This window comes from Bufo bufo, chromosome 5 (genome assembly GCF_905171765.1).
Source record: "Bufo bufo chromosome 5, aBufBuf1.1, whole genome shotgun sequence".
NCBI lineage: Eukaryota > Metazoa > Chordata > Amphibia > Anura > Bufonidae > Bufo > Bufo bufo.
The window spans coordinates 419,403,907-419,429,223 of NC_053393.1; the positions used below are offsets into that span (position 1 = coordinate 419,403,907).

A 25,317-nucleotide genomic window follows, 5' to 3' on the forward strand; every position below is an offset into this window, starting at 1 on the left:
AGAATTAAGGCAGTTCTGAAGGCAAAAGGGGGTCCAACACCGTATTAGTATGGCGTTCCTAATAATTTAGGTGAGTGTACATATTGAACTGAAAAGTGAAGAAGCAATGACTTTTTGCAAAAGTCATCAACAAAGTATCCCTTTTTGGCAGCTGTTTCAGGTTTGTTATTTTATGCATAGTATGGTTTCCTGTAGCAGTAGTACAGTATGAAGCATAATGGAGAAGGCAGGAGATGTCCAGATATGTAGGGGTAGTAGCAGGGGCTTTGCTAGGGTTTAAAAAGATCTGGGGCCCAAGCCCCAATGAATATGGCCCAGTTCTCTAAGCCTACTTTCACACTAGCGGTAGCCTTCTCCAGCAGGCTGTTCCAGCGGGGGAACAGCCTGTCAGATCCGTGATACCGCTAGTGCACACTATAATGGAGGTTCGGCCGCAGCACAGCAAACATGCCAAGAGGCGGCTGGAATATAACTGCATTATGCTGTAGTGTTTTTCAGCCCACCTCTCGACATGTTTGCTGTGCTGCGGCTGGACCTCCAGCATGCCCCCATTATAGTGAATGGGGCCGGAGCAGACATCCGGCGGCATGGTGCACTAGCAGTAGCACGGATCTGGCAGGCTGTTACCCCGCCGAAACAGCCTGTTGGAGAAGGCTACGACTAGTGTGAAAGTAGCCTAAGTTGACCCTCCCCGCGCACACTGCATTTTGCTGTACTTGCTATACAGCAGCACATACCTCTCGCATCCAGTGCCTCCAGGTGATGTCTCCTCTGATGTAGATATTCTCTGTCATCATCTTCTCCACTCGGTCCAGACAACATCTTTCAGCCATGCCTCTTCTCTGCAGAGTGTGACACACAGACATCTTAGATTACTCACATTTCTGCAATCATCCGCCATCCTGGAGTACCCACAATGTTCTCCTGCTGCTCGCTGTGCTCCTAAATAGCCCCAAATACTATCCTGAAGAAAACTAAGTGCCATACAGATAGCCCCCCATAATAATAGTGCTCCTTCAAGTAACACCAATAGTAATTCCCTTCTAGAATGCCCTCATTAGTAATACTGCCCCCAACAGTGATAATGCTCCCCAAAAGTGCTCCCATTAGTAGAAGGACCCTCCTTTATTAATAATGCCATCACAGAGCCCCCAGTAGAAATATGCCCCCCCCAGTGTTCCCCCAGTGGTAATAAAGCTCTCTACAGACCCCTCAGTAGTAATAAGGCCCCCCATAGTGCTCTTAGTACAAATAAGGACGATCTATAAGTCCCTCCTATAGAGCCCCCAGTAGTAATAAAAACGCATAATGTCCCCTGGATTTAAAATGCCCCCACAGTGCCCCCAGTATTTTTGGCACCCCCTACTGTTATAATGCTCTTCCCTGCAGTGCCCCCTGTAGTTATATTCCTCCTTTTAGTGTCCTCACAAATTATAATTACTCAGCCCCTCTACCATACAGTCCCATGTAAATAACATCACGCCATCTCTCCAGCCCCCACCAATATACAGTCCCATGTAAAAAACATCCCTCTCTGTCTATAGCCCCCTTCAATATACAGTCTCATGTAAATAACACAACTTCCCTCCCTTTAGTCTCTCCAATATACAGTCCCATGTAAATAACATCACCCCTCCCCAGCCACCTTCAACATACAGTCCCATGTAAATAACATCACCCCCTCTCCAGCCAAATTCAATATACAGAGCCATGTAAGCATCACTACCTCCCACAGCCGCCATCAACATACAGTCCCATGTAAATAACATCACTCCCTCCCCCAGCCACCATCAATATACAACCCGATGTAAATAACATCACTCCCTCCCACAGCCACCTCCAACATACAGTCCCATGTAAATAACATCACCTCCTACCACAGCCGGCTTGAACATACAGTGCCATGTAAATAACATCATCCCTTACCACAGCCACCATCAACATACAGTCCCATGTAAATAACATCACTCCCTCCCACAGCCACCTCCAACATGCAGCCTCATGTAAATAACATTACTCCCTCCCACAGTCACCTCCAACATACAGTTCCATGTAAATAACATCACCCCCTCTTACAGCCATTATCAACATACAGCCACTTCAGATCTTGCAGTGCATTCGATTCAATTGTATTGCCGTCCTGAGGATGGCAATACAGTTGTATCTAGCAGGCAGGACATTCCGGGCCTAGGACAAAACATCAGGGGTCCAGGAACGTTTTAGCCCTTAGCCTAGCAACTCCCCTGGGTAGTATTAGCACCAGCAGCACATTGTTGAGCGTGATGGACAAGGCCCACTCCATTATGGATGACTGATGATGGATCAGAGGAGGAGTTGGAGCAGGAGAAGCATTAGGTAATGATGTTGACAGTGATGATAACAATGTGGCCTACAAAGAAAAGGGGGTTAGTCAGCACCTCCCAATGTGTAGGTGCACGCTGCCATGGCAAAAACATAGAGAAAAAAAAGACAATGCAACAGCACCCTGCAAACCAGATAAAGTACAATAATGCTATGCCTATTTATAAAGTGAGACGCTTGGCAAATGCTCATCTGAGCCCGTCTGCCGAACGTCAAGGCGATCTCTGTAAGACGAGTCCTAACACTAAATACTAACACTTCCTGAACTTTATGGCGGCCATTATGGCGCATAACAGGTAGTATTTAGTGTTAGGACCCGTCTTACAGAGATCGCCTTGACGTGTCTAACATGTCTAACGTGTGATAAGCCTGTCTTCTGCCATAGTCTGTCTGTGAATGCCTTGCTCCCTGTTCCACATGGGTTCCAGGCATGTTTTTCTGAGTCTGTCCTTTTATTTTGTCAATGAATGAGTTACCTGAACCCTAATGGGCTTGGGTTCTAGGCTATATAACCATTTTTCTATGTTGTAAGATCTTTATGTCCTGATCTGTCTGTGAAAGCCATGCTTCCAGTTCTGCATGGGCTCCAGGTATGTTCAAATGTCTGTCTGGAAATGCTGTGCTCACTGTTCCGTATGGGTTCCAGGCATGTTTTGTATGTCTGTCTGTGAACGCCATGCTCAATGTTCTGCATGGGTTCAAGGCATGTTTGCATGTCTGTCTGTGAACACCATGATCCCTGATCCGCATGGGTTCCAGGCTACTACAATATGAGTTCAATAACTGTGATGCACACCAGTACATCAAGCAACACACTTTCAGTATCAGGTTTAATATTTGTAAAAATTTGCTATGACTTTCAATTATGTGATGATGATTAGTGATAAACAAACATCGGCCGGGACGATTCCCGAATGCGATCAAATGTTCACGAACCGCAAGTTCGCGGTGGGCCCCATTTAATAGCAGGCGAACCAATAAAACCTTAAGGTCATTATTGCAGCCACCAAATACTTACAAGAAGTGCACAAATCATCCCACAACATAGACAGTGACATACCAGAGGGGATCAATGGAAAAAATTCCCACAAAAAATATGTATTTTAATCAGGGGCCATTTTTATGCGTCTTAAAGAGAAACTGTCAAAAAGGTGGCTTGCTGGAGCCTAGAAAAACTATGTTTTTGGCCATGAGAGTACGGGCCCCAAAAATTAGGCATTCATCTGACAGAAAACATCAAGTTATTATGTGGCTGGGGATATATTAGACAGTCATTGGATATCAATTTTACTGCAGACAAGTACAAATAGATGTCAAATACATATGTTTAAAAGAACAAAAAATATAAAATTGGATTAAAAATATGGCTAACAAAATCATCCCTCTTGAAAAAAAAACAAAGGATAATAGTTGAAATTCGATAACATGTGGTCGTCGACAACAGGTGTTGAATTCCTCCGAGGTCCCAAACATTAGGAATTCACCGGAAAGAAATGGCCTTTTATGCCTCTGTATTTACCGTCGAGTGTCCTGTCCAAAAGGACAATTATTTGTTCTAGGTGGTGGCGGATATTTGTGGGCTGTCATAAGGAAATTTAATTAAACGTGGTCGTCATAGGTGTTGAATTCCTCTGACATCCATGTCTCATTTATTTTTAGAAATGTGGGGTAGTCAACACTGTCGTGAGCAAGGCGAGTGTGCTTATCGGTCACGATCCCCCCTGCTGCACTGAACGTCCTTTTGGACAGGACACTCGACGAGGGTCAAGCCAAAAGTTCCATGGCAAATTGTGCCAGCTCTGGCCACAGGTCAAGCCTGCAGACCCAGTAGTCAAGGCGTTCCTCGCTTCTCAGAGCATCCACATCGGCCGTTAACCCGGTACTCGCAACTGTTTCTATGTGGGTGAAAATTTCTTTGCCAGCGGCCACGACAGCAGAATGTAGCATCTCTCGCAGCAAGCCCTGGAAATGCTGCATTCTGAAAGCCCTCTGTGATGCTGGTAACATGTCCGCCATTTTGTGTTTGTACCGGGGGTCTAAGTACGTTGCCACCCAGTACTGGTCCTTTCCCTTTATGCTTTTTATACAGGGGTCCTTCTTCAAACACTGGAGCATAAAGGCTCCCATTTGCACTAAATTAGAAGTGGTGGAGCTCATCACCCCAGAGAATGTCGTCCTCGGTCTCCTCCCCCCATCCACAGGCAACACCAGGGATCCCAGTAAAGTTTAAAGCCTACTCTTCTTGCTCCTGCTCCTCCCCCCAGACACCATCCTTCTCTGACTCCTCTTCAGACTCCTGCTGACTTGTCTCAGATGGAGTAACCCCCCTGGCAATTCATTCAGCATTGCGACTTCCTCATCTTCCTGCTCCTGCTCTTCGACGGCTTGATCAATGACATGACGCAATGCATGCTTCAGAAAGAAGGCGTAAGGTCCGATGTCACTGATGGCACCCTGACTGTGACTGACCAGTTTAGTGATCTCATCAAGTGGCCGCAGAAGTCTGCATTGCGCATGAGCAGCCACTGGTGTGGTGAAAAAAAAAAAAAAAAAAAGCTCCCCAGAGCCTGTCCTGCCACAGAGTTTGTACAGGTAGTTGTTAACGGCACATTTCTGCTGGAGAAGCCTATTAAGCATATGCAAGGTGGAGTTCTATCGTGTCGGGCAGTCACAAATCAGAAGTCTGACGGGCAAGTGGTGTCGCTGCTGAACGTCAGCAAGGCGAGCCATGGCCATGAAAGATCTTCTAAAATGGGCACAGATTTTCCTGGCCTGCTGCAAGACATCCTGGACCCCAGGGTATTTGACAACAAATTTCTGCACAACTAAGTTCAGAACGTGTGCCATGCCAGCAGATTGAGACCATTGTCGAACACCACTTTACCAACTGTCAAATTGAGCTTGGTTAGCCGCTGATTGACCTGTAACCGCAGAGCTGAAAGGAGTGCAGGACCGGTGTGGCTCTTGGCTTCCAGGCACAACAGCCGCAGCACAGCATGGCATCATCTCACCTGGCACGTCGAATAGGTTCTGGGGAGCTGAAGGGATGCAGAAGAAGAGGTGGTAGCAGTGGAAAAGGAGGAGTCAGCTGAGGAGGAGACGGAGGATGGAGTAGTAGGAGGAGAAGAAGAGGCAGGCCTGCATGCAATCCGTAGCGGTAACACCAAATCCATACGGGTGTCACGGGTTACATGCTTGATGGCTCTCAGAAGGTTCACCCAGTGGACAGTAAAAGTTATGTACCTTCCCTGCCCGTGTTTGCTAGACCACGTTTCTGTGGTCAGATGTATCTTGGCACCGACACTGTGTGCCAGAGATACATTTACTTGCTGCTAAACATGGCATATAGCTCTGGGATGCCCCTCTTGGAGAAATATCACCTTCCTGAGACCTTCCATTCCCATTTTCTAGTCAACCAGAAGTTGGCGGGCTAGCAGTTCCGACAAGCTAGCGGTCAGCCATTGGGCATCATAATTTTTTTACGCTCGAACATTTGGGCCATGAAAGCCTGCCTTGTGCCAGATGAATGCGACGACGGCACGGTGGAAGGTAGAGTGGAGGACAAATGGGAGGAGAGAGGAGAAGGAGAAGAGGCAGGATGTGGAGCACCAGGAGTGTGGCTTTGTGGGTTCGGACGGTGCTGCTCCCACTGAGCTCAGTAATGGGAGGCCAGGTGCCTTCGTAAGGCGGTCATCCCTAGGTGCGTGTTGGGCTTACCACGACTTATGCGTTGATAGCACAGGCTGCAGATGGCAACACTATTATCAGCAGCTGACAAGTTAAAAAAAGCCCACACTGCGGAGCCATTTGCCGGCGTCTTTGGAAGGCGAGATGTGACCATTCATAGTGGGTGGCTCGCTCCAGATAAATTTGCAGTCTTCTTTTTGCCTCCTGTGCACTGCGAGTTCTGCCTGCTTCTCCTCCTTCTCCTTCCTCTCTGCTGCTCCGTCTCTCCCTGTGAACTCCCGTCCTCTTCCTCTCTTGTGGGCACCCACGTGACGTCCATCGACACGTCATCATCGTCACCTTCACCACCACTGACATTAGAGATCTTGGAGTAGGCAGCAACAGTGGGGACCACCCTCCTTGGGCTGATCTGAGTAATGTCGTCAGACCGCTGGATGGCGGCCGTTGCTACCTCCTCTTCCTCATCCGATGCCAAAAATGGCTGAGCATCGGTAAGGTCTGGGAATGGATGGGAAAATAATTCCTCTGACTCGAGTGGAGGGGCTATGGTGGTGTGGTGGTGGTGTCTTTGGGGGTGCACACAGCAGAGAGTGAGGAGGGTGCACATACAGAGCATGAGGAGGGTGCAGAAGCGGAAGGCTGAGCGAGCCACTCAACCAACTCTGGTGCATCCTATGACTTAATTGCATGCACCCTCTCCAACTTCCCACTTAGGCTCCGGCCTGGTGTACCTGCCCGACCCCTACCACCCCTGCGTAACGGCCTGCCTCTTCCTATTTGTGTCATTTTCAAAATGACCCTGTGCCAAAGTCCCTAGAGAAGAGCAGTATTTGTTGAATCAGGTGTATCGCAGGCCTCAATCAATATTTATTGGAAGCAGGTATATCGCACTCCTCAATCTGTATTTTGTGGAAGCAGGTATTTAGAACCCATTCATCAATATTTGGTGGTAGCAGGTATATCGCACCCCTCAATCAGTATTTTGTGGAAGCAGGTATCTCGTAGGCCTCAATCAGTATTTGGTGGTAGCAGGTATATAGCACCCCTTAATCAGTATTTTGTGGAAGCTGGTGTATCTCAGGCCTCAATTAGTATTTGGTGGAAGCTGGTATATCAATCCCCTTAAATAGTATTTTGTGGAAGGAAGTATATCACACCCATCAATCAGTATTTGGTGGAAGTTGGTATATCAAACCCCTTAATCAGTATTTGGTGGAAGCAGGTAATCACACCCCTCAATCAGTATTTTGTGGAAGCAGGCATATAGAACCCCCTAATCAATATTTGGTGGAAGCAGGTCTATCAAACCCCTTAATCAGTATTTTGTGGAAGCAGGTGTATCGCAGGCCTCAATCAATATTTGGTGGAAGCAGGTATATCACTCCCCTTAATCAGTATTTTGTGGAAACAGGCATAGAGAACCCCTTAATCAATATTTGGTGGAAGCAGGTACTGTATATCGCACTCCTCAATCAGTATTTTGTTGAATCAGGTATATCGCACCCCTCAATCAGTATTTTATGAAAGCAGGAATCTTGCAGGCCTCAATCAGTATTTGGTTGAAGCAGGAATATAGAACCCCTTAATCAGTATTTTGTGGAAGCATGAGTATGGCAGGCCTCAATCAATATTTGGTGGAAGCAGGTATATCAATCCCCTTATTCAGTATTTTGTGGAGGCAGGTATATCACACCCCTCAATCAGTATTTGGTGGAGGCAGATATATCAAAAGAATGCAAAAGAATATGGCGCCGGTGGACATTGCTATATGTTTGCATGTTCGGCGAATCGTGAACGCGCAAAGTTCTCCGGGAAACGACTGCCGGGCAAACCGCAAGGCCATCTCTACTCTCAACTCCTCCTTTTTTTTGTCAACAAGGTTGGAGGCACTGAGGATACTGGGGTCCTTATCAGACTCTTCATCTTCTGGCATTCCCTCCAGAGAGTCACCCAGGATATCGTTCTCCATTTGTGCAGGTTCTAGGAGAGCCATGTCACAGTATTAGACAGCTGTAGTGAAGTGAGGAACTGCACTCAAAGTGTCCCTGGTGCCAATCAATGGCCAATCAAAGTGATGAAGTATTAAGGCACTCAGGTTAAGGTTTTGCAATTAAAGTATAGCTTTATTTTACATAATCTGCATCATCCATTTGTCCAGTGGTACATATCAATAACAGAATATTTCTGACCGGATGTTTCGGTCACGGTGGACCTTTATCAGCTATCACATTATCTGCGAAGTGAGTAAAGGCATTCCTGGGGTGCTGGATGCACTCCAGCGCACTTATCATTTTATCACTCTTAGGTTTCACCATCATGCTTCCTCTTACCCGAGCTAGCATAGGATCTCTGAGTTTTGCCAACCCAAAACTAACTTTTGTCACAGGCAATTTAGGCAACACAGTAACCTTCTCCCCTGCAGACTTCTGTGAGAGAGCAACCTCAACTGGATTACCCGCCTGTTCAGACACTAGTTTTATCACACTGTCACATATTCTTGTCACGGTCTCTCGTCTCAGTGTCTTACCACCTACCGGCTCAGCAGGTAGCGCCTGCCGCCGGCTCACTGTCACTGGGTCTGCCACACAATCAATAACAGGAACGCTCTTACTCACTGATGTCATGGGTTCGGCAGTCTCGGGAGACAAGGATATTCCAGGGACATCTCTACGGAGATCATCATCCTTCTCCGGGATTTTGGAAACCTGCCCTTGGCTCCTAGTACCACAATCACCTGCAGACTCTGTAATGCAATGGTTGCTACTGGAAATGCCATGGCCTTGAGTCCAGACCTTTCCCGGACTGTCACTCCAGCCACACACTCTAGGACTCATTACGCATTGACAGGAAATATAGGAACTCCTGAGAGCCGAACCGCTCTCCCTCTCAGGTTGCTACCGTTGGTTGACCTTGGCAACAGCACACATCTTTGTCTCCGGAACTCCAACTGCAGAACTTGAAGCACTCACGCTGCTCCATAGCTGCCAAAATAGCGGAAAGTCCTTGCCGAGCACAAATTCCACATTCAGGGTCTCACATTTCAAGAGCTCCCATTGCACAGAGCCATAGCCTGTTATAAAGGTCAGAGAAACAATGGCATCTGTCTCTAGCCCCCTTTTTAGAAAGACCAGTACTTCAGGCATAACCCGGGACACTTGTTGGTGGGAATCTAAAGTGACCCACAGAGGGATTCCTCCAATCACCAAATCGCAGGATCTTTCATACTTTTTTTTCAGTTTAAACGATCATCCTCAGGCTTCCTGACCAAAGAACAATCAGGAGCACATCTTACCACTTTACGGCATCTCCAGCAGCACTATCTCTGTTGCCGGACAGCTGCATGCTGTTGTGGTTGGTTGCTCTTAGCAACGGCACACATCACCTTTTCCTCTTGATCTCTAGGTATATCACCGACACCTTGGACCTTTGTAAAGTGTCCACTCAATGTTAAAGACTTTCTCTTCAAGGCCAACTGCAGATGTGCCTCCAAAGCCTCCCGCTCTGCATCAAAATGCATTATTTCACTTTGGGTATAACCCATCTATTTGGCAAGGTTTTCCTGGCGTTTTGTCTGCCACAACTGTCTGACATATTTTTCGTCAAGACCTATGGCAGCAGACTTTTTAGGAAACAAGTCCACTTTATTTAGAGACCACAGTCTCCAGGTATCTCTCTTTAACTAGAGACAATTTCATCATACACCTTTCTTGTGCACCGCAGACATCACAGTCTTATCAGCAGAGATCTCCGTCTCTTTAAATTGGGCTTCAGGCCCTTTAAGCTCCAACACAGCCTTCAGCAGCTTTCAGCAGCACCTGCTCTTTCTGCCATGCCGTTGCCCCTAGCAACGCTTTGCCTTTTTAGCATGGACAACATACGAGTGGACATTTGCTATTGCACGCATCCTCCACCAATTGTAAGGGATCGCTTTACTTCAGGTGGTCGTGCTCACAGACTTCGTCGCCAGACACCAATTTTAAGGTCCAAACTTGTGATTTATTATAACACTTCAGCATCAACAAAACGTGCAAGTCGGTCCGGCTTTACTTAGCCAAATAATCCACCAAGGGAAGTAACCAGGTGTCGCATAGCCTTGTGGCCCCTCAGTCCTCTTGACTGAGACCACGCAGAGCCTTGGCAGGTCTCTGCTTCCAAGTCCCTCTCTCTTCCCCAGACTGACACTCTGAGACATGATCTTATCCCTCCCCGATTACAGCAGGCCTCATCTGCAATCCACTCCGGGCAAAGGGAACACCCGTACTGGAAGGGTGTGGATTGGCAGATCCCACTACCAGACCTATCCGCAAATCTAACTAAAATCCAGCCCAGAACACACCTTAAACAACATTGTCTCAGGAAACTACACGCTGCTGATACTACTGCATTCTGGATTTTAGTTATCCCAGCCAGCTGAGGTACCTGAGTGGGATATACACGCCTTCCTTCACTGTACACCTTACCAAAGTGTCTAACAGAACTCCAATTTATGTTTTAAAAGCTGATATTTTCCCACCTCATAGGCTTTTACTGTCATATTAATGAGGTTACTTTTACTATATAAACCATGGACTTTGTATGTTTTCTTTTTAAAGGGTGTTGTTGCTGATAACTCTCCTCAAACAGTACCATCTTCATCACAGGAAGCAAGTGGACAGCAGCAGCAAATATCCGTAGAGACGAGTAGTGAACATGTTCCGGCATACTCCTACCAACAATCCAAGTAAACAAGTGGTATAGTAGCAATTAATTTGCATATAAACCACTGTATTTCACAAAACCAAAGTGAGATTTAAATGTCGATTCGAGTAACAGTCAAAGAAGTGGTCAATTTTTTTTTTAATCATAAGAAACAAATATATATGCTTATCTGACTTATGTCTATTACCATATATAGTTCATGGCTGTACCTGCTGGTTTATGGGATCAGCAAATCCAAAAAGTTTGTCTTCATCGAGCAAAAAACTTTCCATAAAATTCAAACTTTAACTTCACTTCTTGAAAAATGTATATATGAAACACTAGTAATAATATAATACGGTTCCATGAATAGTCTTGCGCTACTTGTTTCGTATGAACCTTGTTCTTTTTCAAAGAATACGTTATAACTGCATGGTGTAAATTTAGATGAACTGAGATTTTTTGTGCCCATAGCAAATGCTCAAAAAACACTCAGTCTGAATGCAATCATCAATCACCAAAAAAGGTGAACCTGTATAATTTTATTATTGCCATGAAATATAGATAGTTATTAAGAATTGAAAATAAAGTTTAAGTTTTATAGAAACTTTTTTGCCGGACATACTTTATCAGATTTGTTTTCAGAAAACTGGACTAAAAGTGCACAATTATTGTTAACCTTGGTTATATGAAATAACTGATTTGCATTCACTATACTTCAATAGTGAATATGTGGGACACAAGTTTTGCATTAACCTCAGTGCTGCTGAGATTGGTTCTGCATAGCCTGACTTTCAAGATACAGTATTTTGCTTTAATTCATATTACTATTAATTTACAGTAGCATAATATTCATGGCTCTTAGACTAGAAAACAAAAACCAAAGGGTTACACATTAGGCCCCATGCACACAATCATATCGATTTTGAGGTCCGGAAAACACAGATGTCGACCGTGTACATTCCGCATTTTCCCGTTTGCGCTTCCCACCTGATGTTAAACATGCTTATTCTTGTCTGCAAAATGGACAAGAATGGGACATGTTCTGTCTATTTGCAGGTTGGCGGAACGGACATGCAGATGCGGACAGTACACGGTGCTCTGTAAGCATTTTATGCGGCCCCATTGAAATTAATAAAAAATAAAAAATGCAGATTTGATGTGGACCAAAAATATGGTCGTGTGCACGGGGCCAAAGAACTATGGTACAGTACATTTACAAAGAATTCAGTCTTGGCCATACAGTGCCATCATTGTGTAATTATGTTATTGTGCGATAAACTGTTTTCTAAAGCAGTATTTTTTCTATAAAAAAGGACAGGTAGAATCTAAAGATTTATTTTAGGGAAATAAGAATAGAGAAAGTATAATAACACATTTTGGTCATTGCCAAATCTATCTATACCTTCTCTTTGCAAGAAAAGTAGAAAGGGATTATAAATGTTAAAAAGAACCTGCCACACCCTTGTGTTTTGGTAATACTTATAAATTCCCCTTGAAGTAGTTATTTACAAAATTGTACAACTGGGTGCTATTATTTACTTTGTCAAAGGGGTGTGCACCTACAAGGTCTGACACTAGCAGCACAGATTGGATAGTGTCAACATGCCACTGTGTACAGTAGTATTGATCGATCACCAAAGTGCTCGGGTGCTCAGGCCGAACACATCGGGATGCTCGGGTGCTCTACAGAGCACCCGAGTATAATGGAAGTCAATGGGAGAACCCGAGCATTAAACCAGGCACCCCCTGCTCTGAAGATAGGAGGGTGCCTGATTCATAAGAAAAGGTCAGAAATTGATGGAAACACCACCAAAATGGTTCGGGAACAGCATGGGGAGGATGGCTGGATGCATCTTGGGCTTCCAGGTCGCTGCTGGGAACTATGTTGTCCGAGTAGTACACCACTATTACAGACTGACAATAATACGCACAAAACTGAAGATAAAAAATTGTTAGGAAACATTCTTTCCTGTATATTTACTTGTATATAAAGTGCAAGTGCTGTCAAAAATTGCAAGGAAGTAGCACTCCAATACAACATGTATATCACATAAAAGAGGGCCTCATTCACATGGTGGTACATTTGTACATGTAGTGGGACTCTACACTCATAAAGCCTATGCACTAAGTGAAAGGGCTGCCAAAAATTTCAAGGAACCGGCACTCCAATACAAACTTTGTTACACATAAAGGAGGGCATCATACACATCCTTGAAAAAAATATGATTGATAGCCTGCTGGTGACCCTCAAAAACATTCTGGGCGAGGGCCTGCTGACGCTTTGGTGACTCTAGAGAACCTGGGGCTAATCGCACATCCCCATGACGGCGACAATCCATTCAGATGTATGCCCTATCAACTTTCAATGTTATTTTCAGCGCCAACCATGGTGGCCACGGGTAACGGGGAATCAGGGATCGATTCCGGAGAGGAAGCCTGAGAAACCGCTATGGCTACCACATCTAAGCAAGGCAGCATGGGCAAAAATTACCTATTAAGTATAATTAGGTGAGGGCCTGCAGGTGAGCTAACCCTGTAAAAATTTTTAGGTGCGGGCCTGCAGGTGAGCTGACCCTGTAAAAGATTTTAGGTGATGGTCTGCAGGTGAGCTGACCCTGTAAAATATTGTAGGTGAGTGCCTGCTGGTGAGCTGACCCTCTAAAAGGTTGTAGGTGAGAGCCTACATGTGAGCTAACCCTCTAAAACATTATATGCGAGGGCCTGCAGACGAGCTGACCCTGTAAAAGATTGTATGCGAGGGCCTGGTGGTGAGCTGACCTTGTAAAACATTATATGCGAGGGCCCGTAGGTGAGCTGACCCTGTAAAATATTGTAGGTGAAAGCCTGCTGGTGAGCTGACCTTGTAAAAAATTATATGCGAGGGCCTGCTGGTGAGCTGACCCTGTAAAACATTGTAGATGAGGGCCTGCTGGTGAGCTGAACCTGTAAAACATTATATGCGAGGGGCTGCTGGTGAGCTGACCCTCTGAAACATTATATGCGAGGGCCTGCTGGTGAGCTGACCCTGTAAAACACTGTAGGTGAGGGCCTGCTGGTGCGCTGACCCTTTAAAAAATTATATACCAGGGCCTGCAGCTGAGCTGACCCTGAAAAACATTAAATGTGAAGGGCATTTATGCGAGGGAATTATATGCGACGAATAAGCATGTTGATATGATTGAAGAGGAGAAGGAGGATGAGAAAAGGAAGATTCAACCATATACCCTTGTTTGTGGTGGAAGGGGTGCATGGGAATACAGTGTATTCAGTACATTATAATCAACACATTTAAAGTGCCTTAATGTTCATCAGCTTTTATCTGGTGGAGTTGAGAAGTCATGGTCAATGAAGGCCTTGTTCATTTTTATAAGAGTCATCCTGTCAGCATTTTCAGTTGACAGGCGGATACGCTTATCTGTTATAATGCCACCAGAAGCACTAAATACACGATCAGACAAAACGCTGGCGGCAGGGCAGGCCAGCACCTCGTAGGCGTAGAGCGCCAGTTCGTGCCACGTGTCCAGGTTGGACACCCAGTAGTTGTAAGGCACTGAGGGATCATTGAGGACGCTGACACGGTCTGCTATGTACTCTTTCACCATCTTCCAAAATTTTTCCCTTCTTGTGACACTAGGCCACGCATCAGGGTGAGGGTGCTGGCTGGGTGTCATGAAACTGTCCCAGGCCTTGGAGAGTGTTGCCCTGCCTCTGTTGGAACTGCTGTGTGTTCCCCTTGTCTCCCCTACTCGGTTGGCCAAGGAAGTACGGACTCTGCCTCCAGCGTTGTCAGACGGAAATTTTTGGAGCGATTTTTCAACAAGGATCTTCTGGTATTGAACCGTTTTACTGGTCCTCTCCACCAAAGGAATGACAAGTTCTCTTTTGTAGCGGGGATCAAGAAGGGTGAACAACCAGTAATCCGTGTTGTCTAAAATGCGTATAATGCGCGGGTTGTGGGAAAGGCAGCCTAACATGAAGCCAGCCATGTGTGCCAGAGTACCAACAGGCAAGACTTTGTTGTCATCATCAGGAGGATCACTCTCAATCTCCTCATCCTCCTCTTCTCCCCACCCACGCAGAACATGTGGAATTAAACTTCCATGAATACTACCCTCAGAGAAACCGCCTCCAGCTCCGCCTCCTCTTCATCATCCAATTTGCGCTGAGAAGAGAAACTGAGGGTGGTCTGGCTATCACCCTATGTAATCTCTTCCCCCATTTTTACCTCTTCCACATGCAAATCGTCGTCCTTAATTGTGAGTAGCGAGCGTTTGAGTAGACACAGAAGTGGGATGGTTATGCTGATAATAGCGTTATCGCCGCTCACCATCTGTGTTGATTCCTCAAAGTTTCTTAAAACCTCACAGAGGTCAGACATCCATGCCCACTCTTCTCTTGTGAATAGCTGACTGGAAAGGCGACAACCATGTTGCAGCTGGTATTCCACTACTTCCCTCTGATGCTCACAAAGCCTGGCCAAAATGTGGAATGTAGAGTTCCAGCGCGTGCTCACGTTGCACAACACCGTTGAGCTGGCAATTTCAAGCGCTGCTGCAGCGTTGACAGACCGGCTGAAGCTGTAGATGACTTTCGGAAATGTGCACACACGCGGTGCACCTTCACCAGTAGGTCAGGCAAATTGGGGTAGGTTTTGAGAAACAGCTGAAATACAAAGTTTAAGACGTGGGATGTGTATGAGCTTCCCAAGCTCTAAACCCGCCACCAAGTTACGGCCATTATCAGACACAACCATGCCTGGTTCTAGGTTGAGTGGCGGGAGCCACAGCTCAGTCTGGTCTCTTTTCCCCTGCCACAGCTCTGCGGCGGTGTGCTGTTTGTCCCCTGAGCATATCAGCTTCAGCGGGGCCTGTTGCCGCTTCCCCACTGCAGTGCTACACTGCTTTCAGCTACCGACTGATGACTGACTGGTTCTGCATGCAGATAATTCAGAGGTGGAAGTGGAGGAGGAGGCATAGGAGGAGAAGTGGGGGTTAGAGCCACTTAATTAGGCGGTGGCAGAAACCCTGATGGAATTAGGGCCCGCAATCCTTGGCGTCCATAGAACCTGTGCCATCCCACGTTACGACTCGCTCCCAGCCTCCACAACATTCATCCAGTGTGCCATCAGGGAAATGTAGCGTCTCTGGCCGAATGTACATGTCCGTGGTAAAGTAGACCTTTCTAGTAACTGCGTTGGTCAGGGCACGTGTGATGTTAAGCGACACAGGTTGGTGTAAGGTGAGCACTGCACACCTTGAAAAATAGTGGCGGCTGGGGACTGCGTAACGCGGGACGGCCGCCAACATCAGGCTGCGGAAGGCCTCAGTGTCCACAAGCATTTGAGCATTTAGTGCTAATGCCAGTGGGTGCGTGGCTGGGTATTTGCGCTTGCGTTCAAATGCCTGGAGTAAGGACATTTGAACGCAGCGCTGGGATACGGAAGTGGATGTGGTCGGTGATGGTGCTTGCGCAGGTCCAGGTGCAGGGCTGGAGGCATCCGGGCCTGCGCCTTCGACAGGGGATTTTCCATCACATAACTCAGGGGAAGAGGAGGCAGTGGTGTGACTCGCAGACACCGATTGTGGACCCAGGCATTCATTCCACTTATTACGGTGCTCGGATGCCATGTGGCGGATCATGCTGGTGGTGGTGAGGTTGCTAGTGTTCACGCCACAGCTCATTTTGGTATGGCACAGGTTGCAAACTACTATTCTTTTGTCGTCTGCACTTTCCTCAAAAAAGCGCCATACTGCAGAACACCTACCCCATGGCATGAGAGAACAGTTGCGGGCCTGTTTGGTGGCCTGCCTTCTCCCTTTTGCCACCCCACTGCCTCTTCCAGCCTGTTGTGGTGCAGAAGATCCCTCCCCCTCTGTACTGCTGTCCTCGCTCGGCTTTCCACCTTCCCAGGTTGCGTCAGTGACTTCATCATCCACCACCTCCTCTTCCTCTTCCTCACTCTGCTCATCCTCTTGACTTGTTGACCTAACCTCTACCTCAGTGATTGACAACTGTGTCTCATCCTCTTCATCAACCTTTTGAGACAGTGATTGCCTTTGAGTTATTGGCAACTGTGTCTCGTCATCATCCACCAGTAATTGCCGTTCCCCACCATCATCTTCTTGTGATTGTGGGTGCTCAAGAGTTTGGGAATCAGGGCACAAGATCTGTCCCTCTTCAAGCGTGCTTAGTGAGAGGGTCAAATCTAGGAATGGCGCTGAAAAGAGCTCCTCGAAACAGGGTGAGGATTGGGTTGAACAGACTCTTGGCTACTGAGACTGTACTTAATGGAAGACACGGTGGTGCTTAACCGACTGGAAGTATTATCTGCTGCAATCCAACCGACCACCCGGTCGCACTGGTCTGACTTAAAGAGTAGGGTCCTGCGCCACCCTGCAAACTGGGACATGAAGCTAGGTATTGTGGATGATTGTTTTTCTTGTGCTCTGGCAGCAGGAACAGTTTCACCGCGCCCAGGGCCACGGCCTCTGCGTGCACCATCAGCATCACGGCCACTTCCCCGTCCCTTACTGCTCGTCTTCTTCATATTAAACGTTATATATGATTGAAAGACTGTCACACGTTCAGTAGCGGAGTATTTGGAAGTGTATGCGCAAACAAATTTAAAAAAGTATTTGAGATGTGGAAATGTCACACAAGAGATATCCCGCAGGCAATGTCAATGCTGTCACCAGCAGTTAATGAAAAATTACCGGGAATGTCACAGGTATTTGGGATGAGGAAACGTTATACAGGAGAGGTATCACCGGTAATGTCACTGTCTACGCAAAAAAGTACACTGTATGTCACAGATAAATGTTTGAAGCGCACACGTTACACTGGAGATGTGGCGCAGCTAATGTCACTGTCCGCAGAGGACACCGTCTACGGAAAAAGTACACTGGATGTCACAGATTTTTTTTTGATGCGCACACTTTACACTGGAGATGTGACGTAACTAATGTCACTGTCCGCAGCGGACACCGTCTACGGAAAAAGTACACTGGATGTCACAGATATTTTTGGGAGGCGCACACTTTGCACTGGAGATGTGACGTAACTAATGTCACTGTCCGCAGCGGACACCGTCTACGGAAAAAGTACACTGGATGTCACAGATATTTATGGGATGCGCACACTTTACACTGAAGATGTGACGCAGCTAATGTCACTGTCTGCAGCGGACACCGTCTACGGAAAAATTACACTGGATGTCACAGATAGTTTTTGGATTCGTACATTTTACACTGGAGATGTGGCACAGCTAATGTCGCTGTACGCAGTGGACACCGTCTATGGAAAAAAGTACACTGGATGTCACAGATATTTTTGGGATGCATACACTTTACAATGGAGATGTGGCACAGCTAATGTCACTGTCCCCAGCGGACACCGTCGACGGAAAAAGGACAGTATGTCACAGATAAATGTTTTCAGCGCACATATTACACTACAGATGTGACACTGGTTATGTCACTGTCAGAAGCGGACACCATCTATTGAAAAAGTACACAGTATGTCTCAGATATTTTTTGGATACGGACACTTTACACAGGAGATGTGGCGCGGGTAATGTCACTGTCCACAGCGGACACCATCTACGGAAAAAGTACACTGTATGTCACAGTTTTTTTGGGATGTGCACACTTTACTTTGTAGATGTGGCGCAGCTAATGTCACTGTCTGCAGAAGCCTAACTATTCTACACTATTTAGCGCAGGATGTGCTATAAATAGATATTGCTGCCACACACAATTGTCCTTAGAAGGACTTTTGGGTCTGTAAAGTTTTAGCTATTTAGCGCAGTTTGCGCAAAAAAAAAAGATATTGCTGCTGCCACACACAATAGTCCTTAAAAGGACTTTTGGGTCTCTGAAAAGTTTTGGTGGTAAAAATATTCTTAAATCACTCCCTACATTGTCTGTCCCTTCCTCAGCACAGATCTCCCTGACTAAGAATGAGCCGAACATGCGTGATCGGGTGCTATATAGCACCTGATGACGTGTTTCGGCCAGCCAATCACTGTAATGCCAGCAGCCAACATGGCTATGGCATTACAGTGAGGGCAGTACTTACATGCACGTTTCTTGGCTTGAGAAACCGAGAAACGTGTGGCGCGGAGACTCGAGCTTTGTTCTTGAGCATATGCAGTATTTGGCCGAGCCATTTGCCGAGCATCGAGATTCTTGAGCCGAACTGGTGTTCGGCCGAGCATGCTTGATCATCTCTTGTGTACAGAGACACACCAACAACTGAAAATACTGTCTGCCAATGAAAATTTTTAGCAACAAAGTATATGTCAGGTTATTCTTTTTTCTGGTACTGCACCTTATGTCATATCTATACTGGAGTTAAAAATTGAATATAAAAATTAAAGTATAAATAAAAAGTATCATATTTAGAGATGAGCAAAGTTTTGAAAAATTCGATTTGGCACCTTCACCAAAGTTCCCCAAAAAATTTGATTCATTATATGAATTAATTAATTATGAATTAATTTGTCACAAATCGCTATAAGCCAGGTATACCCAGGTCACTGTGCCTAATCATATTCTTCCTACTTGGTGGCCCAATCTCAGTGTGAAGGTTTGGATGCTAACACTTTCCTAACAGTAAATTTACATTAGCAGCTAGGCATTTAAAAATGGCGCCCACTGGCACGTTTCTTCCTTATTGAGGCGGAAAAATCTTCTTCAAAGTAATAAAATTGAGGGAGCCAGAACAGGAATGACCATAATCCCTTCTGAATCCCTCCATAAGTAGTGATGAGCGACAGGGCTATATTCGAATTTGCGATATTTCACGAATATTTGGGCGAATATCATCATATATTCGCAAATTCGCGAGCTCGGGATTATTTTTTTGATCGCGAAAAATCAGCAATGTAATATATGCATAATGCGTGCGAAATACAGGCGTGGGTCACTTTTGTTAGATTTTCCAAGCTGCTAGACATTTCCTGAGACTGGAGAAAATGGTTGGCATGGCAGGACATTAAAAATGGCTTTATATGCAGTTAGAGTGCTCCAATATATTTGCGATTGCGCAAATCGGCATTAACGGTGCGAATATTTTGGCGCAATACATGAAACTTCTTATTTTAGCAGGTCTGCATGTATGTATGGACAGCAGAACCTATCACACTACCTAACAAACAGCACAGCAACAGCTACACTATATCAGGGTATAACCTTCACTGACTATCTCCCACTAACTATCTATAATATATATATATATATATATATATATATATAATAAATACACTGCAGCACTTCCAATAGGTGAAAATAGTGGGATCCTTTTATTCACCCATGCGTGCCATGCAATGTTTCGGTCCACTTGCTGGGACCGTTTCCAAGCTCACGCATGGGTGAATAAAAGGATCCCACTATTTTCACCTATTGGAAGTGCTGCGGTGTATTTATTTTTTATCGATTTATCACCTTGGTTATCACCTTGCAATACCGCTGGCACCCCTTGTTACTTACTATTCCATCAGGTGTGCTGCCCTGAACTTTTGTATCTCTCTCTCTCTATATATATATATATATATATATATATATATATATAGTGGGGCACAAAAGTATTTAGTCAGCCACCAATTGTGCAAATTCTCCCACTCAAAAAGGTGAGAGAGGCCTGTAATTTTCATCATAGGTATAACTCAACTATGAGAGACTCAATGAGAAAAAAAAATCCAGGAAATCATATTGTCTGATTTTTAAAGAATTTATTTGCAAATTATGGTGGAAAATAAGTATTTGGTCAATAACAAAAGTTAATCTCAATATTTTGTCATATACCCTTTATTGGCAATGACAGAGGTCAAACGTCTGTCAGTCTTCACAAGGTTTTCAAACACTGTTGGTGGTATTTTGCCCCATTCCTCCATGCAGATCTCCTCTAGAGCAGTGATGTTTTGGGGCTGTCGCTGGGCAACACAGACTTTCAACTCCCTCCAAAGGTTTTCTATGGGGTTGAGATCTGGAGACTGACTAGGCCACTCCAGGACCTCGAAATGCTTCTTACGAAGCCACTCCTTCGTTGCCCGGGTGGTGTGTTTAGGATCATTGTAATGCTGAAAGACCCAGCCACTTGCTGATGTAAGGAGGTTTTCACTCAAAATCTCACGATACATGGCCCCATTCATTCTTTCTTTTATATTGAAAAGTCGTCCTGGCCCCTTTGCAGAAAAACAGCCCCAAAGCATGTTGTTTCCACCCCCATGCTTCACAGTAGGTATGGTGTTCTCTGGATGCAACTCAGCATTCTTTCTCCTCCCCCCGTGTGGTCCTGGGATTTTTGCTCACCGTTCTTGGGATCATTTTGACCCCACGGGGGTGAGATCTTGCGTGGAGCCCCAGATCGAGGGAGATTATCAGTGGTCTTGTATGTCTTCCATTTTCTAATAATTTCTCCCACAGTTGATTTCTTCACACAAAGCTGCTTGCCTATTGCAGATTCAGTCTTCCCAGCCTGGTGAAGGTCTACAATTTTGTTTCTGGTGTCCTTCGACAGCTCTTCGGTCTTGGCCATAGTGGAGTTTGGAGTGTGACTCTTTGAGGTTGTGGACAGGGGTCTTTTATACTGATAACAAGTTCAAACAAGTGCCATTAATACGAGTGGAGGACAGAAGAGCCTCTTAAAGAAGAAGTTACAGGTCTGTGAGAGCCAGAAATCTTGCTTGTTTGTAGGGGACCAAATACTTATTTTACCGAGGAATTTGCCAATTAATTCATTAGAAATCCTACAATGTGATTTCCTGTATTCTTTCCCCCCATTCTGTCTCTCATAGTTAAAGTGTACTTATGATGAAAATTTCAGGCCTCTCTCATCTCATCTCTTTTTAAGTGGGCGAACTTGCACAATTGGTGGCTGGCTAAATACTTTTTTTGCCCCACTGTAAGCTATCTAACTATCTATCTACTGTAGTGTGTAAAGCACAGAGCACAGCAATGACACTGCTATCTCTCTCAGAACTTTAAAAAACAGCAGAAAATTGCTGCTGGGGAGTTTCTTACATAGTAAGGGGTAGGCAGCTTTCCTATTGGTTGCTACGCATGTTGCTAAGCTCAGACAAAGACATTGCATTCTTTTCATTGGCCCACAAGCAAGAAGGGAGGTTACTGATGAAAAAAAAATCTCGAATATTGGAAATTACGAATATATATCACTATATTCTAAATATTCACAAATTTTCGAAGTGCCGATATTTGCGATTAATATTCACATTTTGAATATTCGTGATCAACACTATCCATAAGGTCCTGGATCCCTATCTAGTGGTATTTTGCTTTTAAAATATTTGGGGTTAGGACAAGATGGCAGAACATGGTGGATGGATCAAACATGGCCACTGGATTATTGCAGCAACACTGTCCCTAGCGCATGAGCACTTGACACGTCTCTCCCTATGCTCACCTCACAGGACAATGGCGGAGACCACGTGGGATAAGGCTTTTATAGGGCTGTGACACAGGGGATGGCTGTCTGTGGATTGGATGGTGGCATTTTGGGTGATCTCACATTCCTGGTCTTCTTACTTTCACTTTTTAACTTTGCAGCCACCATTTTAGGAAAACCCGAGTTGTTACCTAAAAGCACGAGGAAATTCAGCTTCATTGCAAATTGATGTTTTCCTAAACTGTGGACCGAATTCTTCTTTGATTGTTTCGCTAACACTAATATTATGTCTACTTGATAATAATACTTGATAAAATTGAAAGCTATGCACTAGATTAGAAAAACAGTTCTGCTATTATTACAAGCAAAGGAGCCCCTGTTGTCAAAGTATGGTGATCTGGTATTGTAGTCCATCCCCATTAAAGTGAAATGGGTAAAATTGCAGTGCAAGACATAGCTTAACTACAAGTTTCTGGTTCAAAAGCAGAACTTTCTTTTCTAAAGTTGCATCAACCATTTACATTCTAATGCATATTAGGTTTTTAAATAATGCATTTTTTTCTATATATTTTGCAGATAATAAACAGGACTGAAGAATGTTGGTCTGAAAACCTTGCCTTGAATGGAGACACTTCATTAAGAAGTTGACTTCCTCTTTGCACAGGCATCAAACAGAAGCTTTTTTTTTCCTTTTTATTTTTTTCTAACCAGCTCAACAGTGTTTTTTATGTGCTGTGCAAAAACAAACAAAACAAAACAATGGAAAAGAAAAATGTTCAGTTATGTAGTTTGACAATTTTATTTTTGCTACTCTTTCTTAATGAATACACACCAAGAGAAACACAATGCTGGGTCATCATTTCATCTGGAACTTGATGTTTAGGGAACAGTGAAACCTATGTCTAGGAGCAGCACTTCAGATGGAACCATAATTGTCTTCCTCTATAATTAAGCAAAACCGCCTCTTTCTTGCATTTTGTTTTAGAATTCTTTCTTTTTTATTATTTCTTCTTCCATAAGAATGATTACTATAAATTCTAATTGCCTTAATTTTAAGGACAGATCAGAAAGACAGAGATCAACATCCTAATGGGATATAAGGCATGAGCTTCAGTACTTTAATTGCATCCCACAACTGTTAATGACGTTACTCATTGGTTTATAGGGTTAACATAATTGTGCAGATTGACATGGGAAAAATTTCTTCTTTCAAAGAAACATTTTGATGGAAAAAAAGGTGGTTCTGCAATTTAAAGGAAAGTTTGGACTTCTATGAATTTTATTGTAAATGTTAAAACAAAAATATAGTTAGCTGTAGCTTTTCACATTGGGTCAATGGACTAAAAAATGGAAACAAAAAATACACAAGAAGCAACTGCATCTGAGAGTCATGCAGTTTTTTGTTGAATGCTTTTTTTTTTTAATTTCATTTTTCAGTTTATTTACAAAGTGTGATTGCTAGCAAAGGCATTAGTGCTTTCTATCTGCAGTCTTTTTTATAAGCTTTAAGAGATTTTTAGTCAGCTTTGCTTGTCATATTGCAAAAAAAGAAAAAAAAACTCAATAGTTGTAAAATTAGGAGTTTATGGGTAAAAAAAAGTTGCATAAAAAGCAATAGCTAGAAGAAATTGTTGACAATTTCTGTAGTATTTCCGAGTTGAGATCAAATGCAGCCTACGGATGGCCAATTTTATACCAAAGATGAAGTGACACCCTAAAGCAGATCTGAAAACAGTGTTTTGGTTTTTATTTTATTTTTTATTTGACCTACATGGCCGGACCAACTCTTTATTCTCTGTTTTAGCTATCTTCCATTGGTATCTTGTGTCATATATACAGTATTGTTTGCAAAATAATGGTAAGTTGGTATAGCTGAACCCTGTTGATTGCTTGCACTCCTGATTACCTATGACAGCTAAAATGTTGTTTTTTTTATAGCATTACATTTCCTTTAAGTCTTCCTTAATTTTCTATGTAGACCTCTTGGAATCTTTGTAAATGGCAGCTTATTTTTTTGCATTTTAAGCGTTGTCTGTCATTTTTAGATGAACCATTGACAATCAGTTTATAAAAAAAAAAAAAAGACAATATATTTCCATGCATTGAATTTCGTATTTGTTTTCTCATTTCATCAACAATTGCTAAAAGGGCTATAAATACTTAAAGGAAACTACCACCAACATTGTGTTTTTTCCCCTTGTAAAGTCAGATTTCCTATTTTAAATATACTATTACTTAGATAAGATAAGTGCCGATAGGGATATCACTAAATCTAATTATTTTTTTTTTACTTGTTTCACTTTTTTTTAAACTCAAACAAGAGACAAAAATACAATTTGGTGACAGTTTCTTTTTCACTCAAAATGCAAAGCCCTTTTTATGATGTTGTAAATGATGTATGAAGCTATGTACACACTAGCATCATGGCTTCCGTTCATAACATAGATACTTTTGACTTAAAGGAGTTGTCCTGTTTTAGCAAGAAACTGGACAACTATGGGGAGTAGCTTAAAAAAAAAAAACATTACTTATGTACTTAAAGGGATTCTGTCAACAGAATCCTCTGTCGCCGCCTCCTAATCCTCTGTGCCGCCTCTCGCTCTCCCTCCCTCCCCCTCCTCCTGCTGTAAGATCTCGCGCATACAGGGGTTGAGCGAAGTGCCGGCGCATGCGCACTTCGCTATAAGAAGCCAAATGGAGAAGTCCGCACGGGCGCATCAGGCAGAGCCCTGTGTGCAAGCGCGAGATCTTACAGCAGAAGGAGGGGGGAGGGAGGGAGAGCGAGAGGCGGCACAGAGGATTAGGAGGCGGCGCAGAAGTCTGGAAAGGCGGCGCTGGGCACGAACGGCGGCGGGTGCGGCCGGCACCTTGCATCCATTAACATCCCCTTGGGCACCTTATTTGTTTGACTGACAGGTTAGTAATAGCTGTCTTTTAGCAAGCCCACAGATGACATTTACAAGCCCACATTAGGAATCGTGAAGACGCCCTGAACATCAGCATATGTTTAGCTGACAGGGGTAAAACCTGGTGACAGAATCCCTTTAAGCTTGTTGCTGAAACAACATAACCCTTTTAATTGTTGATTATCATTAGGTTCTAGCTGCAGTTTTGGGATTTTTTGATGTCATGAATAGTGGAACAAACCTAGCCATTGAAAATTCCAAACCCTCTAAGGGAATGCAA

At 44.3% G+C, this 25,317-nt stretch overlaps 1 protein-coding gene across 2 annotated transcripts in view; it reads left to right on the forward strand.

The window, feature by feature from the left end:
- Positions 1–23,007, forward strand: part of RBMS3 (RNA binding motif single stranded interacting protein 3) — an 830,965-nt gene extending 807,958 nt beyond the window's left edge. The window contains exons 13-14 of one of the 2 annotated variants that reach the window (XM_040433298.1): positions 10,641–10,779; positions 22,708–23,007. In XM_040433298.1, the coding sequence (XP_040289232.1) occupies positions 10,641–10,772 (132 nt within the window). In that variant the 3' untranslated portion in view covers positions 10,773–10,779; positions 22,708–23,007. The remainder of the gene's footprint in view (positions 1–10,640; positions 10,780–22,707) is intronic. The other variant, XM_040433299.1, reaches the window with a different exon arrangement.
- The last annotated feature ends 2,310 nt before the right edge of the window (positions 23,008–25,317 follow it).